At 43.4% G+C, this 20,861-nt stretch overlaps 1 protein-coding gene across 3 annotated transcripts in view; it reads left to right on the top strand.

The window, feature by feature from the left end:
- Positions 1-20,861, top strand: part of CAMK1D (calcium/calmodulin dependent protein kinase ID) — a 230,979-nt gene that overhangs the window by 197,487 nt on the left and 12,631 nt on the right. For all 3 annotated transcript variants that reach the window (XM_032985872.2, XM_032985871.2, XM_032985870.2), the window contains exons 7-8: positions 7,884-7,996; positions 9,753-9,831. In XM_032985872.2, the coding sequence (XP_032841763.1) occupies positions 7,884-7,996; positions 9,753-9,831 (192 nt within the window). The remainder of the gene's footprint in view (positions 1-7,883; positions 7,997-9,752; positions 9,832-20,861) is intronic.

The following is a 20,861-nucleotide window of genomic DNA, read 5'->3' as shown; positions in this document are numbered from 1 at the left end:
ACATGAATATTTGAAAATTTGTTGAGTACAATACTTTGCAGGGGGATGGATTTATTTTGGAGCAACCATCAGTAGCAGGATGCAAAAAGCTTTTGCATAACAAAGCAAAAATCAACAGTGCTGATTCTGACTTTGTGGCAAAGCCCGGAGAGACATGCTACAGCAGTGAGGAAGGCAGCAGACATGCCAAAATACCTCAGAGACTGCTTCACACATCATTTCCTAGTGCTCTTTTAGGTAAGGATGGTGTGTGCTGACCCAAACTTACCATTTTCCACAAGCAAACCTGAGCAATGGAAGGCCTAGGAGTTGGAGTTTTTGACATTTTTGGTCGTTGCCAGCCATGGCAGGACAATCAGGTAGAGTATTTTCTGTTGCTTTTGCCATACTTTGCTGAGTACCAGCTTCAGAGAGTGGGAAGAAGGAGGATGCAGGTGGCAGTGCACTGCCTCTCTTCCAGACTCAACCACTGACTAGGTTCAGTTTATTGTCAAATATCCTCTCTGAAAATGTGTCCATCTGGTAGCCCACAGGAGGGCTGTGAACTGGTACATTCTAGTTGCCTGGAGATAAGCTTGGCTCTGCATTCCTCCAAGTTTTCAGTCCCTTTCAACCATGGCTCATGCACCAAAGGTTTTTTTTTGCTTGCAGACCCATTGTTATTTCACTTGTTGCTTTTATGTGTCTTGCTGAGGAGTAAGGGTGAGACAGTGCTAAGTAATGTGCCCTCCACACCTGGTTTATGAACACATCCTTGATAGGTGGAAGGTTTTAATGTCATCCATAATCATTCCCCCTTCCTAAACAAGGCTGCTCTTTCTGCAAGGTTCAGCTCAATTTTTTCCTGCTCTGTTTTCCAAATCAACATGTGCTGGACTTGTCAAGCAAGTCATATGCACTGCTCAAATCTAAATACCCCATTTTCTTTATGGGGAATTCCTAACCCTGAAGGCTTAAATCGGTTTAGTAAGAACGAGTCCATATGAATTCCTGTTTGCAGGACAAGGAAACCTTTTCAGGGTTTCTGTGCTTCATGTAATAAGGAATTGATTTGTATTATGTACAGTCAAAATGAATGGCAATAATGCATTGTCATAAAAGGAGTGTGGTAATGTGTTTGCCAGACTGTTACTGCTCGGGTAGGATTGGGTCTGAGATCAAACCACCTCCTTGAATATTTCTGCAAGTGAACTGCATCCTTCAGCTCCTGTAACAATCAGCAGCACTCCAGGGCTCACTGGTTACCCTCACATAGGTGCTTAATGCTGTTTCAGTCACATATGGTGTCCTGCCTGGTCTCAAGCTGTGACTGCAGGACAGCCCAGACTCCCATAGCCCCATGGTGTGCCCGCCAGCTGGGGACAGGGGTCCTGGGCACTCAGTAGCTTCTCCAGTGTCACTGGGCTCTACATGTGGTCTCCTCAACCCAGTTTGGGTCAGTGCAAGCAGTCATTTCACCGACATGCCATTCAGTTGCCTAAACTTACACATTTAATGCCACGCAGTTTAACACACTGCAGAGACCTTCCTTCTGTAGCGGCAGATGGAGGCCAAGCAGGAGATCATGGACCGTGTCGAATAGCACCAGATGCCCATGCTGAGGCTGCTGGATGACACCGTGTTCCATACTCAGACCCTTGCCTTCACAGTATGGTTTCATCTCCTCTATGGCACATTTGCATCACTCTCCGGTCTCCGTTGACTCCACCTCTGTTGACTGAAATGGGATCTTAGAAACCCAGCCCACATCTCACATCTCCTAATCCTAAACTTTATCTTATCCTTGCTTCCAGGAATAGCCAGAAACTGTAGATGTGGTCTTGTAAGAAAGTGGATGTCAGGGGTACAGTAAAGACAGAGAGGAAGAGGGGCCCTTCCCTAAACTGGAAGGAAGTAGCCCTGCTGGGGTGTCTGACACAACTGGTGTTGGGCACAGGTTTAACATCCAGGTTTACTGTCTCAGCAGTGGCACACCACTGGAGGTAGCAGAACCAGTGTGCTCACAGTGCAGCATGGTGCTGAGATGCCATGAGCACCAGCAGCATAGCCACCCTGGTGCAATGCTGGCAGTTAATCCTGCCCTGAGCAGGAGTTGATTCCAGTATATCACCACCCCCCATCCCGATATGCCATTTCCATCTCCGCAGCCAGCACAGTTGGGGCTACCTGCACATGCCCAAACCAGTCAGAGACATATTTATGCATAGGGCAATCCAAGCACATCGTCCAGCATCACCTTCCCACCTCTCCCACGAATCCTCACAGCCGCTCTGAACAGACTGTTGTCATTTAAGAAAATGGAAACTGAGGTCAATCCAACACAGAAGCCAGGCATAAATTAAAGATGCTTTGAGCTATTATTACTGCAAATGGTTTGAGTGCCTGCAGACACAAGCTCAGTCTCACATGAGAGCCCTCAGTTTACGACACTGGAAGAACAAACTGTTTCTGTGGCACCAATGCTCTAGACAAATATTTGTTTCTGTAATATGCAAGGTGAAGAATATCCTAGGAAAGAATACCTTTGTTTCACTGCCAGCCTCTAATGGTTCTCGTTAATGACAGCCAGATTGCAGAGGCTGCACCAGCAGAGTTTTTATCAAAACCTGTTTTGCATGAGAAGTCATTATTCACACAAACTAATTTTAGCAGCCTGAAATTTCCTGTTATTCCAGTTGCAATATTTCTCAATTTGAAACAGCCTTACTGTTGAGCTTGGATTTCTACTTATCACAAGGTAGTTTTGATGATGTGTTCAGCTTAAAAATACAAAACATAAGAAGAGAAAGAGACTCCACTCGATTCCCAGCAGCTGGATTTTGGACCTCTCTGGGTCACATGAGGGGTTACAAAAGCTTGGGAGCTAAAATACTGATTGCATGTATGCCTGATAGAGAGAATATTAAGTTAATTTATGCAAAAAGTAGAAAATCAGGTTCCAAAGCTGGAAAAGAACCCAGGGCCACAGAATACTCTGCCTCAGCCTGTGGTTATTCAGTCAACAACTCCCCTCTCTTCTGCACTAGGCTGAACACATTTTGCCCTGAATTTTCTTCTGATTCTATTCACTTACAAGACAAGAGAATTACTGGTTTGTTACTGTTATTTATAAACAATGAGTATCTGGAGGTAAATCTTGGATCAGACTTTCACACTTTGCTGCTGAATTGCTTTTGATTTTCGAGCAGATGTGTATGAATCATCAATGATGTTTGTATGGAAGGATTAACCAGGGACAGTACAAAGTATATTATGCCAGAATAAGTTTCCCCCATCATCCTGGTGTCACACACTGGGAAAAGCTGGTCAGTTAGTTCTCCTGTTCACCATCACCCACAAGCCTAAACAAGAAAGTGAGGAATAAGTTACTTGTTTGGTACTGGAAGGAGAGTTAGTGATGATAAAATGTACACAGGCATGTTGGACTGCTCAGGATAACTCAGTTAAACACTGGGAAGGTAACCCCAAATGATTGCTCCTCACTGCTTGCCCCTTGATTTATTTTTTATTCCCCATGCTAATATGTCTTGTCCACAGTTTTGTGAGGTCACCAGTGTCAGCCAGTATGAGGGTCTGTTCCCAAAACAAGAAGAAATACATGTGTTTATCACTATAAATAGCACTTGGATTACTTTCCACACCATACATCTCAGGTCTTTGAGCACTTACTGAATCCTTTGCTCTAATCTTACTATAAAATTGTAAAACTAACCCCAGTGCCTCTTGTAGGCTGTACACTGACCATGTGAATGGGTTGCTTAGCCTGTAGTGTCGTCCCCAATATGTCATGAGAGCTTGCAGGGGTTTGCTTTCTCAGCCTGGTGAGGAGATGTTCCTGGTATTCATCTTTTCCTCTCCTGATGGCTTCTAGAAATGACTTCTGGCAATATCTTTCTTTTGTACATCCACCTGTGTTTTTCTTATCTGCATCCCATTATTTTTAAGGCAAGACTGTGAATAGGAAGTTAAGGAAGAATCTGTTGCTGATGTGATAAGGTTGCTAAATAATTTTGAAAAGCTTTTATGTAGTGAAACTATGAGAAAATGATGGCAACTAATAGCTGCCTGAAGCTCCCCCAGGACAATGTAGGATTTTTTCACATTGAAGACAGAGGGGTTATTTTTGTATTTCTGCATATCTAAGGAAAAGCAGCAGAACCTCTGATAGTGAGGTCATTTTTTTCACACAGCAATGTCCCATCAGATGGAAATGAAGTCGGTGGGATTTTGATTTTGTAAGAATTAAATAAAAACTTATTATGGACTTTGGAAGGTGGCCCAGTTGCTGGAAGTCCAGCAAAATTTCCTCCTGCCATAAATTTCATGATAGGCTAATTTACTGGGGCTTTCCCATCCCTTACTGCCAAGCTAGTAATGTTAAAACATTAAAGTAACATTAAAACTTCTGTGTCTTCCTAAACTCTGGTTTTAGGGGAAAGGACAGCAAAAATACCTACATTTTGGCTCCCAACCCCTCCTTGTGCCAGGATGCCTTGGTGTTTCACCCCCATATGCCACCTCCTCTGTCCTAAACTTACTCCCTTCTCACATGCTTTCTGGTGTAGGTCCTCAGTGATTTGCCTCCTGGAGGAACATCCTTGGGCCCCCCTATGCAACAGGTTCATCCCATCCCTGGCCGAGCCAGGACCAGCCCTTGCCCTGCATTCAGCCCACTCCTGATTTGGGGGGATGTCCCCCTCTATGACCTGTAAGAGTGACTAACACTTCTCAAGATCTCACTAGCAAGGGAAAAGCAGTGCCAAAAGAGGCTGTTTTCTGCCCTGTGCCCAGCTCCCAGCAGTCCTAGCATTCTCCTGCATCAGCCTTCCCAGCACCTACCCCTGCTATGGGCTGCAATGACCTCCCAGACACAGAAGTAGATGCCCCAGATGTGTAGATACTCAAGCCATGCAGAGAAGCAGGGGAAGAGCTGGATGAGTATAGGAAAGGGATTAAAAGGCTCTGTGGAGGTTAATTGCTGGGGTTCATGACTTTCTGCTCCCCCCTCTTGCAGGGTTGTAGCCCTCCAGCTCTGTGCTGCTCAGCAGTTTGCTCCTACCTTTTGCTGCCACGAGCATGTATAAATCACAGCAGCCCTAACTTGTGCTCTTGTACCTTTGCCAAGGTAATTAGTACAGTGCACATTTTAAGAGAGTTATTTCTCTCTCCAGAGCAGCCTGCCAGGGCCTCGGCATGCACAGAGCTGTCTGCTTGCACTAAAATGTTTTATCAGAGCAGTTTGCTTTTGTTTGAGGAAAGTGCTGAGGAAGGCAAGAAATTAATGAAGAGCTGTCAGGCTTCTTGTAGAGAGCCCAGTGTGTCCCCCGGGGAAGAGGGACAGAGCAATGGCTCCAAGTGCCTTTGGAGGAGCAGTTTTCCTCCAACCTAGACATCTCTACTCCAGTGGCCATCCTAACAGTTGCAGTTCTGGTGCTGTCAACTCCAGCCTTTCCAAACCCCTCTATAAAGCACCCAAAATCTTGAGGGTTGTGACAGAAGAGGAGAAAGGTGAAAATCAGTTTGTGTGCATCCCCCCCTAAGACTGTGGGATGTAAGCACTGATATTTATTATGTTAAAGCAAGTTATATAAATGTTCTTCATAGAAACCTGTAGAACTAGATCCTGGTTGTGGATCTAGTTTCTGCATTCGGTTACCAGACGTTTTTCTTCCATCATCAGGTGCATAACGGCTTTTGGGGGGTTTGCTTAAATGCACCGTTTTTAATGACCTTTCTCTTATGCCACTTCTTCTGCTGGGTTTCTTGTAGGGGGTGCTGCATCGAGCCCCATACACAAGCACATGCCCATTAAGTAGGTATGCAGTATGTAATGTCTGAATGTAAATTGTTGCCTGGCATGAGGTTACTTACTTGCTTTTGATAATGGCAGTCATCCAGTGTGACACAAATGAAGACTGGCTCATCATCTTCTCAAGATAAAGACAGAGATTTCTGATTCAGCTGAACCACAGTGGCTTCATTATAATGCTGCAAATTTCAGCAGAGTTCTTCCAGGTCAATATGGATCTGACGCAGATCAACATCTCATTCAGTATTTAAATTATTTATCAAGCACACTGGCTCTTCAGGGCTAACAAAACATTGCTCCTTTCACCTCAAGTGTTGAGTTGGTTCAAATAACCTCCAGGGCAGCTGGCTGGCTTTGGGTTATAAATAACCTGAGTATTTAATTTCTTACATTTCTCCCCCCTTGCTCAGTTGTTGCTACAGTGTAGTGTTTCAGCTACATCTTCAGTCTCTTTATAATGGCTGCCTCTCTCCAATTAAGTGCTTTATTGAGGTTGATTGACTATGGGTTTAAGAAAACTGTAGGAAAAAGATCATTTCAATATCGGCAAAGTATGTGAAAGTAATTTACACTGTAGACTAAAGCTAAGAGAAGTGCATCATCTTTATACGAGACAATAGAGGCAGAAAGGCCCATTTAACAGTGAGCAGGATGGGTTTGCTAAAACCTTGGACCACCCTTAGAGGTAAATCTGGCAGTTTGCAACATTGGTATTAAAACTCGAGGAAGGGGTACCTTTGCTGGTACAGAGAAGGACAGACTACTGCATACAGCATCGGCTGGATGTGAGGGATTTCTGACGCACAAGTTTTATCACTGCATTTGCTTAGCACAGCGCTGGATGTGGTTTTCCCATGTCTGCAGGGCTGGAGGAGCCCTGCCTTGGCAGAGTGACTATCCTGCTGTCTGCAGCACTGGGACGGGGCACCCTGAATGTTTTAGCTCAAACTAGGCAAATAATGTTCCATGTCCCGCTTGTCCTGGGGCTAGGTTTTCTGAGAAGTCTGATTATAAATACTGAAAACCAGGACAGGACTGTTGTTAGCCTTAGGCAAGGCAGGCAATTTGATGTGGACAGCAAAATCACTTGCAGAAGTGAGAAAAGGAGAGGCTCTCTGTGTGTCTCCACAACAGCAGCAGGTCCAAGCGCAGCCCCGTGCAGGCTCTGCTGCAGGGATGGAGTGACTCTCAGATGTCCTCCTTGTTGTGCCTGGGGACGCAGAGCCCAGCACAACCTGCAGATGCATCCTGCCCTCTGCCTGATAGCTCTGTGGGGCTCCTAGTCCTGCTTTGTACCAGCTCTTCTTCCCTGTTGTGCTGGAGAAGAGGTGCCTGGTGGCTCCCCAGTTGTATAACAAACCTTCCTATAGAGCCATGGTCTCTTGCACAGTGTAGAGAGCACAGGTTGTGCTCAAAACCTGTCCTGATGCCATGCAGGTGGCTGGGTAGGTGTTGCCACCTCTTGTGTGTCCCCAGTTCCCAAGGCTCTGCTGTGCCTGCATGTCTGCGGAGCCATGCACACTGCTTCTTCACCATCTGGGAGAGAATAAAGTCAGTGTGACTGGCTTGTGTAAGACACTGGGTGAGAACAGTCCAGAAGGACAACCAAAACAATGAAGCAAGTACAGAGAAGGCTTCTGGATGGGAATGGTTGGGCTGAGGGATGAGAGAGACTGGTGCTCTGTGGATGTAGGGTGTGAAAGCTGCTCATGAAAGCTTCTCTTACCACATATATAGGAGAGAATGGAAGGGCTTATGGCTGTGTAATAAAATTATTCCTTTGGCTAAACACCCAAAAGCATGCAGAGGGAGGCCAGGATATCTACATGAGTCAGCGTAGGATCAGCAGCACCAGGTTTCCATGCAGAATTCCTCTTTGTCCGGGATGGTGCCAACCTTCAAATCTGGGTTTACATGTCCCTGAACAAACTTCTCTCACGGTAGGGATTACCTGCTTGAACATTTATTGGAGCGTATTAAACAAGAGTTTCTCTTTCTTCTCCCTCCCTCTTTCTCACCTTCTTGGCAGAGACAGGTCCAAGGGTCACATCTCTTTTTTCTTGTTCTCCATTAGGCTCTGTGGGTATCCCCCTTTCTATGACGAAAATGATTCCAAACTCTTCGAGCAGATCCTTAAGGCAGAGTATGAGTTTGACTCTCCATATTGGGATGACATCTCTGAGTCTGGTAAGAAGCTCATTTAATTGCAACAACCATAGATGTATGCATGCCTATTGCAGATATCTTCCTCTGGGCGTGAGAATGCACCCTCCATCATGGGCGGAGCTCCTTTTAACTGAAAACCATTGGGAGTGTGCATGTCTTTCAGCTCGGTTACAGGAGTTTACTTCTGCAGGAGAGCAAATTAAGTGCTATTTGTCCAGGCACACAGAAAGCACTAAAATATAGCTGGAACAGAAGATAAAGATAGAAGACTGTCCCAAGAAGACAAAGCAGTTTAATTTCTCCGTCATATACAAATAAAAAGCAGATGGTTTATGTGTAAGGTGGCAAACCAGTTTGGCTCTGTAACTGATACTGCGCTGCAGGTCCAAAGTGAGTCTGCAGTGTATACAGCAAAAAACCCAAGAAATTAATGGCTTCCAAATGAGGTGGGTAAGCAGATTCAGAAACTGGAGTACTGTCCACATGGTTGGATCCAGATAGCTGCTGCTATGGTCGCCCAGTTCCCCACGCAGAGCAGAAGACATTTAACCCATAGCACCTGCTTGTCCCTGCTCAGTCTGGCAGAGGCAGATATACCAACCTGTTACAGGCAAATATGCCTAAAGGCTTTTGTTTCCAGCATGGCTCATGGTCTTCCAGCATCACTACCTATAGGTGACAGCAGGGACATGTTCAGCATTGCACCCTGCGTGTGCCACTGACGTACTGTGTGGTCTCCAAGAGGTCACGCAAACTCAGTGTCCATGCTCTGTCCAACCTGGGGAAACATCTGCCACTTCATGCAGGAGAATAAATAAGCTCTAGGAATATTTTATGATACAAAAATATCCCTAGAAATGCAGTTTTCTGACTCATTAGTACTACTGATTAATGCAGGGGAGATATAAAAATAAGTGGTTTATTTTAAAGATTATTATATATCCTGTTATCTCCAAATAGAACAACACTTCATGCTGCTTACATCTGTGGTCCAGATATCATTGTGACGGTTTGCTTAAAAATATATGTGATAAGAAGTTTTTTTAAGTCCATAAGGATTTTGGAGAAAATATGAAGGTCTGCTGGAAGGCCCCTTTCCATTTTGAGGGAAAGTCCATCACTTAAGTCAGCACAAAGATTTTCCTGCCATATTTGGCTTTGCTGTGACTCGTTCATCTGCTTTCTCCTGAAACTACTGGATGCACGCCATGCTGCGATCTCCCTTCCTTCCATTGTAGTGTTGATTAAAAACACACTATCTCATACTCGAGGGAGTCCATTTTCCTCTGTAACTTGTTTTTAAATATGCAACATGTCCTCACAGCTGCCCATGTGTGTGACTGCTTGGAGTGAGCAATGAGAAGCTCCTCTTACTGTGGCATCTGACCTCCTCTTCGCCTTTCCCACTGTTTAGCAGCATTTCCAACAGATGTGGCCATATTCAGACCACTAAGATGGTCAGAGACACTTGGCTAACCAGGGAGCTGGGACCTGGCAGGCTTGTATTCTGCTAACTCTGAATTATTTATCCCACTCCTAAATATACTTGCAGGAGTATATGCCTTAAGCTTTTATCTGCCATACTGTATAGCTTGGTTTGGTCCTAAGACACTTTGGTTATAGCTATACTAATAAATGACAAATGACCTAGGACCATTTTCTGGTGGTATGGCCAGATGGCACTTGGTAGCCTGATCAATGCTGTTGGCTGCTCATCTGGCAGCAGAACTGGGCATAAACCATATTGCTTTAAATTATTCTCCCTTTTTTTTTGCAGCTAAAGACTTCATTCGGAATTTGATGGAGAAGGACCCTAATAAAAGATACACCTGTGAGCAAGCAGCACGGCACCCTTGGTAAGCAACAGTCACTGCTGGGTGAAACCCTCAGGACAGAGAGCATCATTTTACATTCATGGGTCAAAGTGGCTTCTCTGTCGCATGGTATACTAACCTCTGTTAAATAACTCTATGCTTTTATTCTTACAACCCCTACCTTTGTCCTCCAGATTTTCCTAGAAAATCATGATGGACTTTAATCTCTTGCACCAAGCTGCTGAGTATATGTGTAATGATTCAGTGAAATGCTGAATTATGTATGTTGCCTGTAGGGCAGCAGTGGGATAGGCCAAAATGATTGAACCCAGAAATCATATTTTGGGGAAAAAGGTCAAATTCTGCATGTGTGCAGAAAGCTGGGTATCAACCTGCTCATGAGATCCTTGCCAAAGTAACATCAGAGCACTTAAGAGCATCCCATGAAGTAGGAAGTCCTCATCTGTGCTTCACAGATGATAGTTGTCTTACTTTGGGCTGAAATAGAGTTAATATTCCTTTTCAGGGACTAGATGAGTGCTGTGTTTTGGATTTAGCTTTGGGTTTGGTATGGGAAGAATGCTGATAGCACACTGATGTTTTCAGCTGCTACTGAGATTTCAAGGACTCTCCGACTCCTCATGTTCTGCCCGTGCGCCAGGGCACAGGGAGCAGGGAGGGAGCACGGCCACAGCACCAGACCCAAATTGGCCAATGTAATATTCCATATCATGGAACGTCATGCTCACTATATAAAGAAGGGGTGGTTGGGAAGGAGCGCTCTCGCTTCTGGGATTGCGATTGTGGGATCTTGGTATCTCGGGGTCGCTGGCCGGGAACGGGCTGGGTATTGGTTAGCGGGTGGTGAGCAATTACGCTGTACATTGCCTGTTTATATATTTCTTTTTGTTTTCCCCCCATCATCGTTACTGTTTTCATTTTATTGCCATTATTAAACTGTTCTTATCTCAGCCTGTGAGTGTCCCTTCACCCCTCTAATCCCCTCCCCCATTCCCAGGTGGGGAGGGGGAAGGGAGGGTGATTAGCTGCTGCATTGTGGTTGGCTGCCAACCAGGCCTAAACCATGACAATAGTCTACCTCCTGCTTGCAGTAAGGAGCTGGTTTCACATGCTGTTTATCCTCTCTTGTTGAATGGAAGAGCTAAGAGACGCTAGTGAGGGATAAGTTGAGTCTGAATTAGCTATAGCAATGCTTCCTCTAGTGGCTACAGAAAAGTACCTTGTCTGACTGTATTTGTAATTTAGACCTTTGTCAAATGCTTTAAATTAGAAGATGCCTTTTCATGGATGTCTTCACCAACATAACCTGAGGATTATGTAGCTGAAACAATAGTGGTTCGTGTACTCTTGTCCAACTCTGAGTGACTGGGCATCACCTCACAGTACCAGCTGCACCTGCAAATGGCTCTGGATGTAAGTCTTTTAGGACAGGGACTGTTATATATGAAGTGAGATATTATTTTGGTTATTGCAATAGCTGCATCAGAAAGGAGTCAATGGCATGGCATTTTCACTCCAGATGTGCATTAGACTATGTTTTTATGATATCACGATTACCATAAATGCCATTTCGTTTTGCAGTTTCTGGAGTTCTGCCTGGAGAAGAGCATTAGGCTGTGCATTTTCAGGGGAACAGAAGGTTTTCCTTAGTGTCCATAGACCCTTAGAAAAGCAACTGTGCCAGTGTCATAACTAGCTCAACAGTGTGATGGACCACAAAACTGTCCTGGTGATGCAATCTGAGCCTAGGCATCAGCCTCAAGTAGTGTAGTTGAGTGTAAAACTCACGGTAAGAAAAGTACAGGCACAGAAGATGTTAGTGAGCTTTAAGGTAGCTCTGCTTTCTGCTGGGATTTGGGGACATTCATTTGGAGGATGGAGTCTGCATCCCTCTGAGGCTGGGCAGCTGTATCAGCGGGGCTCTGGTCATCTCTACTTCCTCAGCAGACGTGTTTTGGACACACTCCTCAACCTTTCCAGCAATGAAGGGACAGAACTTGGTGCCCAGCTTAAAATCATAATCAGTTTAAAGGAGAGTAAAACTTAATGGCTGTAGCTCTAGAACAAATACTTAAGTTTGACTTCAAGGGGTTTATGCTTCTCTCTCTGACACTCACTGGTTTGTCTCATCTCATCTCATCACTGCTTTCAGTCCTGGGACTAGATGGAAAGTAAATCCTTTCAAAGGTGTTTACCATTCTGGCTTGTTGATGAATTACCCACATCATTAATTAATGATTTGGCACTCATGAAGGTGTTCAGTAAGTTATGACTATACAAGTGGTAGAAATACAGTGAAATGTCACTGATTTATTCATAGTGGGAATGGTGTACCAATGTCTGGATGCAGATTGTCGCTGTCATTACAAATCAGGCTGAAGATAAAATTGAGGCTCAACCTTTACAATTAAAAAGTTTCAGGAAAGGCTTGGGATGCAGAAGGCAATGTAAATCACTGAGAAAAGCAAGGGTCTTGCTTTTCATCCCCCATGCCAATGACAGTGAGAAACATTTTACAGATGTTTTTTAGCTGCATTAGTGACTGGCATCGATACAAATGAGAGATGAGGAGAAGTTAAGACCTGGGCCTGCCCTTTTTCCAATGTCCCATCAATGCATTGTCTGTGTGACAAAAAGGAACTTTGGGAAACGAAACTCAGCTTTCATGAGATGCTAAAAAAAAGAAAACATTTCTAAATGAAACTGACCTGAGCCTCAGGAAATTAAACAACTTACAAAAGTCAATATTAGAAATACAGAATAAACAATGGGAATGCAACTCCCAGCAGAGAATGAGCTGACCATTTGTATAACTCAGAGACAGATTTTCCAAAGCCTTACATCCAAGATACACAAAACATAAGCATCCAGCTCTTGGCCCTGCTACATCTGTGTTGGTTGCTGGAGTGCAACAAAGAAACGTGGCACTTGTAACACACACAGCTTCTGGGCCCTCATGAAGGAACAAAATGACAAAAAGTGGTTTCATTCCTTTTCTTTTCTTTTTTTTTTTTTTTTTCTTTTGCATGTCATGGCTGGGGGCCAATGGAAACTCACAGACTGCTCCATAATTTTTTATATTTTCTACAGAATCCAATCTTCCATTTAAAAACAAGCCCCAAAAAGGGTTTTCCCCAAGTTCTGTGTCAGGGAGTCTTCTTCTGCCAGGCTGACTTTGCAAGACAGTAGTTCGTTTGCAGGGCTACCTCCCAGCCATGTAAAGCATGGCTCCGGGTCAGCCTTCGAAATGTTGGACATGCAAATGACACTGCAGTAGGGAGACTTAAAATATTTGCCATGTTTCTACCCCAAATCAACTTCCCTTTGACATAAGAGACAGTATGTGTCAGTGGATTACAGGACAGTTGTACAATGAAAGCAAAGCATTGATGTTTCCAAAGATATGGCTTCTGATCTGCCTCTGTCCTCCCCAGTGTGCTCTCGAGCAAAACTCAACATGTCATTCCCTCTTGCTCTAAAAAGCTTCCTGTAACATAAATGTTGCAGTTACGGACCTCTCTGGAGAGTGGTGCAGTGATGTTTTGGAGGGTTTGGATCATGAAGTGATAAATGCCTTTTTGGATAATCAAGGCTACTCACATGGATACTATCTGTTATTTCAGAGTTAGTGATAGGATCTCCTTTTGCCAAGCCATTGCTCAAGAAGCATTTTCCACCCAGATTGCTTATGCCAGGAAATAATGAGGGAGGGTTTTACTGCTTCTTTTCTCACTCTAGCCATTCTATCTATTGCAATGGCATCCTCCCGTTCTCTCTGAAGGAGAGGGAGGCCTTTTCAGTGGAGGAGGAGGTGAGATCTGTGCTTCCTCTCAGTGGTCAGCTGTGTCCTCTCAACCTGGGCATAGTTAAGTTTCCAAGTCCAGGCTTGAGTTCCTCTCTCTTGTGATTGCATTCAGTGTTTCACCTGGAGATAAGGGTGCTTGCATTCAACCAACAGAGGATACCACACCTTTTATAATCAGGGCATCCCATACCACCTTTTCACATGAGCATGTATTTTTCATCATACGTCCCTGTTAGCAATATCCCCTTCCATAGTGCCTACATAGCGTTGTCTTCCCTGTGTGTGACAGAAAGTAATGAGCTACTTAAGTCTACTGGCCTAGTGTGAAGAGCTGGTCAGAGCAGATTTCAGGTGTTCCCATAAATTGTATGCTATTGCAGAGTGCTTTTACTTCAAGCAGCCCGTAATGGCATCTCATAAAAGATTTTTTTGTCTGTGCGACTGATTCTGTAGAGGAATGAGCTGGAAAAATACCTTTGAACCCTAGAGTTCACATGAAGTAAAATCCTGATTCTGCTGAGGTTAATGGGAGTTTTACCACTGACTTCAGTGAAAGTTGGGGTTTGTCTCCTTGTCTCTTTAGTGGAACACAGAACATCTACCCAAGTCACTGGTGCTGTGCAAATGATAGATAATTAATATATACAGTGAAGTGGCTCCATGTGGTGACATTTTCCAGCTTTTCCTTTTTCTTCTTACTGTGAATTCTGCCCCTGCAGTTTCAGATCATTGGATCAGTCACAAATTAGGAAGAAATCTATCAATTCACGAGTATTTAACACATATGTTATAATCTGATTGTGATAAAAACAGTTAACTGCATGAGATAGCTACCTGGCCATGAGATTTTGTTGTTTCAATATGTAACATTTGTGAAGAACAAACTGACTCCAAAATATATCTCTTATTTTAATTACTGTGCTTTTATTAAAAACTTCTAAACAAGGCTTGCAAGAACTGTATCCTGCAAGTTATTACATTTGTGCCTTTAAGGTTAATAATTTCTTTGAATTTCGGGAAACTGCTCTAGAACAGCCAGCTATTCACATGACTAAATGTTTGTACAGGATCAGACCCTAAAAAAAGTAAATACTTCTTCCGAATGGCCCACTTTTCTGTGCTGTATCTGCTCCCCACATGCCTGCATTTACGTGATGTTTTGCTATTTATAATCAAATGGCCTTGGCCGCAGGACAGTATGTTAAACTTGGAGTTGGCAGAAAAGGAGTCTAATAATTGCAGTGAAGTATGGTAGCTGAAACAGTACAATATGTAAGACTTGTTGGTATAATGATTACACCCCAGCCTGTACAATCTGTTCATTTATACAAATTTCTCCAGTTTAATATACAAGTGACTTATGCTTTCCATGGGAAGTTATTTATTTTATAGCGTATCTTTCACTGAGGTTTGCACTGTTTATGGTGTGTTGCAAAGGTGCAATGTTCTGCTTAGTTGTTCCAGTGTGACTTTTTGAAAAGGACATGGAAAATTAAGGTAACAAAAAAGTGGGATAATTTTGCTGCAGCTTGATACATTTTAATGTTTCCCTAGCTCATATTAATGACAGCAATTAAGTTTATTAAATATATTGCCATGTCAGAACCCACATCCTGTTTAGGGCAGTCGCTCAGGCTGCAGTGATTAAGGGCGAGAAGCAGAAACCCGAGGACCTGTTTTTTCAGCTATAGGATCACACTGCACTCTCTGTCAGGTCAAGCTGGGTCCTGCAGCCCCAAATTCAGCCTCCAGGCTTGGGTCAGAGGGAAAGAAAACAGTCCTCAGAGGGTGAGGAGAAGGTCCAATGGTTAGGAAGCTAGTATAGGAATTGGAAGGCATGCTGTGAATTTATTTGCTCTGTCAAGCATTACCCAGGTGACCATAAATGGGATTTAGAGCTGTGTGCTGAAGCCGGTTATGGCATCGAAGGCAACTTGGGCCATCTAAATTAAAAAGTGAGGCATGTATCACCTCCCTGTATAGACTTTATAGGGGACAAGGAGGTTGTGGCACCTGAATTAGAGACCTATGTCCATGGGTACGAGTGTGACCCTCACCTTTCACCATTGCTTGTGCAGAGGAAAAGTGGATACTTGGGACGTGCCAACATCCATCCCTGCCTACGTCAAAGAATTGCAAGATTTTGGCAAGGATTGAGCCTCTGCAAATTGTGACCATGACCCTGAGTGTTTATTATGTGCCAGAGAGCAGAAACCAGATAATAATTTCCACCCAAGGAAAGGACATGGTTTACAAAGAGCTCAGTTCTCAGACAATGTTGTTTGAAGTGTGAAAAGGGCTCCCTGAAGGGAGCAGCTGATGTTTACAACATTAAATCAAACTCTTATCGAGTTGTCACCGCACTCCATTTGTTTTGGAGCATCACTGATACAGTATGTGTGTGTGTATATTTATACACATGCAAGTGTGTATGTGTGTATGTATATGTGTGTGTGTCTATGCATAGAAAAGTTGTGATCCTTCAGCATTATCCATTACAGCTAGCTCCATGTTTCCTGTCATCAGACTCAAGAGTATTTCCAAGCACTGTTTGGCCAGCACAGCGTTTGAGTTGGCTGCCTTTAGTATGAAGGTTCAAAAAATAATGGTAGATGAAAGACTCTGCCTGCCATGGTGGGCAGGGAGGATGTGAGAGACATGTGCTTGCAGCATGCTAACAAAGAACCGTCCAAAAGGAAATTTGTTGGTTTTGTCTTTGTTGGAGGTTCCTCTCAAAGCTTAGAAGTGGTATGGCCAGATAAACTGCTGTGATAGCTTTGAATCCAGATACCTAAAATAAATTAGATACTATGAAATAATATTTGATCATTAGATTAGATTCCTCTTATATGCAGAGCTAGATTTGGTATGTTTATTCATAACAAATACCCTTCTTAGCTTCAGTGGAAGTATCTGTGGTAGGGAGTCATCAGATTGTGGCCCTTGGTATCCAATTCTGTGTGTTGTGTCACACATATATTTAACAGCTGGATGTAAGGCCAGCTTCAACACGAAGTTCTCCAAACCATTGTTAGGGTGTAGCTGTTTTCAGGTGCTGCAAAACAGGGACCCCAAGAGAAATGCCAGGTTCCAGTTAGGCTGATCAGTCCTTGCTCAGTTCTGGGTGACGCTCAGCATGATAAAAGATCATGCATTATTCTGATTTGTTTAATTTTATTTTTGTATATGTGTGTGGTAGGTAGAAGTTATATCTTTTACTGGGCCAACTGGTATAGTCAGTAAAAACAAGCTTCAGTGCTGACACAGTTAACTTCAAAGTTAACTGCAAAGCCGTGAACTAATAGGGTTGGACTAGATATGCATCAGTTTGATCATCTCTGAAACAGAAGATGGCTGTTTCTTGGGGGAAACAAAGCTGATTCCTGTAGGAGAAGGCTATGTTGTGCAGAGGAGGGAGGAAAAAAGAAAGATGCTAAGGTATTTTTGTCCTAAAAGTAAAAGCAAAGTTGTTTATATTCTGTGGACTTTGAGAGTTAGGGAAAGGTGGAAGGTTGATTATAATGTGCTCTAAAACCAGTATCTCTATTAAATTTCATGCGTTATCTTCTCAGCATGGGAACTAAAGTTTGTGATTAAATACATTCGGTATAGATGTGATGATGCTCATGATACCCACCTTGGGGTAGGTTTGTGTGCCAAAAAGCTTATCTCATTTTTCAAACTCTACCAATTAATTGTATAAAAGATATGACTTCTACCTGCTCACCTCAACCTCTCTTGCCTGTGTACTTAAACCACCACATCTCCAACAAAACAGTAACAGCAAATGGATGTTAACATTTCTTTTGTTTTCCTAGAAGTAGAACTATACTACAAACACTATAATGCTATGAGTATTTTATAAAAGTTTCTAAGTCTTCCAAGTGCAAAATACAGTAAAAAAGCACAACCCTAATTACAGCATTGCACCATTAACAGGATAGTTCTTCAGAGGCGGCTTGGAGAATGATCCCACACCCGGCTTTGGCAGGTGGGGCTGCATTTTGAGACACACTGTTCAGCATACCAGCACGTGTTTGAACAGATCCTGCTGTGCTAATAAAACACTGCTATTACTTCACTCTGATTAAAAACTAGCTTCTGCAAGGTGCTAATGCTGCTAAAGGGACCTTAGATGTAGGATGGTCCCCACCACTGTAGCATCAGAGGGCTTCACAGGGTGTTTGTCCATCCCCTTGTGAAGAAAGCAAGTACTATTCTGCCTATTTGGAAAACACCCAAATACTAAGACTTTTTTTCTGGAATTACAAGAATTGCATAGTGAACATAGGGTTAGCGGTGGTAGAAAACAGTTTACAAACTACTGGAACCAGCAGTTTCTTATTGAAACCACCAGCATTTCAGAAAATGATCCCTTAACTCAAAAAAAAAATATATAGCCTGTGTTTGAGCTACATGCTCGATGAAAAGTTTCATATAGCAAAAATACATTTGAAAGTCCTTCTGGAGACTGGAAGGAAAGATCTTCTGGAAGAGCTGGCAAGGGTTTCATACCCCAAGAACTTGTTTTGTCCATGTTTCCAAAATAAAATTTGACAAGTGGGAAACTTGATCTGTGCTTATGCAGCTTCTTAACAAATTTGTTCATAAAGCAAAACGCTTCACTAGCTTTGGAGAAAATATGTTCTCCACAAATGTAAGTAAATTTTCTCTTTGCAGCTTGGTCTTTTTGATTTGTTACTGAACATATACTTTGGCTTCTAGCTGTCCACATATTAAGTGGTCAGCTTAGTTTTCTTCTGCAGAACTGTGGTATGATGGTACCAGTTCCCAGCTGGTGCGTGTTGAGGGCACCAGCCTTCACCGAGGAGGTGTTGTTGGACAGAGCAGAACGCTTATGACATTTTGGAGTGAGTCTGACTAGCAGTTTGCATTCCCACCAGGAAAATCTGCTGGGTCCTGTCTGCACTGAAAGGCTGAGCGGTGTGCAAGGAGAATGGATGCAAATCTGCACACACTTGGCACCTAAGCTAATGAGCTGTGCAGGGCAGGCAATACAGTTAGAGTCTTCTCAGGCTTCTGGTCACCTCTTCATAGTAGTGACCTGAAGGCAGCCAGGGACACTCCGTGTCATGTCATTTGGGTCATATAGGTGTGGCCGTGGTAAAGCTGTAGGAGCTGCTTCACATGATGATTTCATGATAGAGAAATATAGAAAATTCTCTGTTATGGTGGATGGAAAGCCATCTGGGCTTTGTATCCATCTGAGGGTATATACTGCATAGGATCCATCAGGGTCTGTGCTGGGCCTGAAAATATTCCCTGTGAGGGACAGAGGATGGAACGCTGAACACGATGCTTAAACTAGATACTGCCTCACCAAGATTTTAGCTGCCTGGCCCCAGTGAGAAATCCAAACCAACTTGCCTCCCTGTCAGTGGGAGAGGTAATCAGAAGGAATCGTCTTTAGAGGAAGATCTGAAGATCTTCCAGGTCTCAGTCAGACACCTCCCCTTCTCCATCAACAGCATAGGAACCCATGAGAGGATGTCAGGTGCTATTTGGGAGCCATGCTTTGCTCATGGTACAAGTAGGTTCTTCTGTCTACTTGAGATAGAGGTTATGTGACAGTCAAACAAGTGCCCTTCCCAGTTGGAGGGGGTTACTCTGAATGGGAACCCTGCTCCTTCCTGCCCACAATCCTGCTGGCTCCAGTACTCTTGAATAACTCAATATAGATTAGCTCAGTTGCAACAAGATGGGATTGGTGGCTCTGCACTCTTGGGAGATAGGGATTTAGTCCCTCAAATTCCTTCCAAGAGTAAAAGTAGTTCCTCTCATCTCTCTGACATCCTGGGTGAGTGTTGTTAGCAGGAAGGAGGGGAGAAATTTGGGAAAGACTGGTCCCACAGAGCACTTCTTAGATGTGCCATTGACGTGAAGGTAGAAAAAGTTGCATGTCCTTTGAAGAACAGGGTTACAGTTTGGAATGATCTGGGCAAAATGAAAGGAATGTCTCCAAATCACGGGACACATAAATAGAAACAGCAGGCTGGGGTATTTAAGCAGTTTCATCTTTTAAGAAACACAAAGCAATGCTGCCATTCTGCTGCCTTAGTTGGAAAACAGTGAACAGTTTGGGTACTGCCCTCTAAGGAAGATGTGGACTAGTTGGAGAAAGTCCAGAGAAGCTCACTAGATCAGAGGATTAGAAAATATGAGTTATGAAGAAACAGTGAAAGACTCAGTTTGTTTAGTCTAGAGAAGAGAAGACAGAGAGAAGATGTGATAACAGTCTTCAAATATGTGAAAGGATGCTTCAAAGACAAAGGGAATAAACTATTTTCCATGCCTTCTGGGAGATAATGGGGCACTGGAATAGGTTGCCTGAGGAGTATCCATCTTTGGGAGAACTTTAAGGACTGGTTAGCCAAATATCTGTCAAAATTATTTTGACAGAGCTGGGAAGGACTAGATGACCACTGAGGCCCCCAGACCCTCTGATTATTTTATTGGTGGTTCCCAGACTGGGAGGCTCTGGGCCTGATGGATTATTCAATTCCTTATAATTTCTTATTGCTAATGGACATTGGCTTTCTACACTGTGGCTGAAAATTTAATTTCTGAAAACGTCACATACAACATAGGAGGCAATCTTTGCTTCCTGGCATCACCTACATTAGATAGTACGAATTAACCCAGCACATGGCCCAACATCAGTTCACTATGGCGCCTACTCTCCAGCAGATCTCATGCCTTGAGGAGTTAAATGAATCAACAAAATTCCCTGGAAAGAATTGTGTTCAGAGAATATTTGAATATTTTTGTCTGTTAAACTCTAACAGACTTTATCTGTTAAAGAAACTGTGCAAGATCAGTCAAGTTTTTAGGTTGAGTCTTAAGCTGGTTTTGCAGCCTGTGCTGCTTTAGTGAGCGTCCATGTATCTGCTTTACTGTAAATCTACATTAATCATGTTGAATGGCTATGTACTCTTCAGGGTGGAAGGAAAATCTCCAGTGCAAACAGAAATCAGACAGGTTGGAGTGGCTCTGGAAGCTGCTGCATGACTGAGGCTAAAAGCAGTCTCAGCCTGTTGATGTTAAATCTTTAGATGTAAAGAAAAAAATAAAAAGGTAGAATGTTTTCATCTAAGGCTGTAATGGTGATAGAAAGCAGTCGTGCACGAACAAAATAAGGTCACACCTCTTTGTAGCTTCCAGACCTACAAGCCTTATCTACACTTGCTTTTACTGCCCCAGATTTTCCACCATTGCTGCCAGCAGA

The sequence above is a fragment of the Tyto alba genome, unplaced genomic scaffold (assembly GCF_018691265.1).
Source record: "Tyto alba isolate M040663 unplaced genomic scaffold, T.alba_DEE_v4.0 Super-Scaffold_2, whole genome shotgun sequence".
NCBI lineage: Eukaryota > Metazoa > Chordata > Aves > Strigiformes > Tytonidae > Tyto > Tyto alba.
This window is presented reverse-complemented; position numbering and strand designations above follow the sequence as displayed.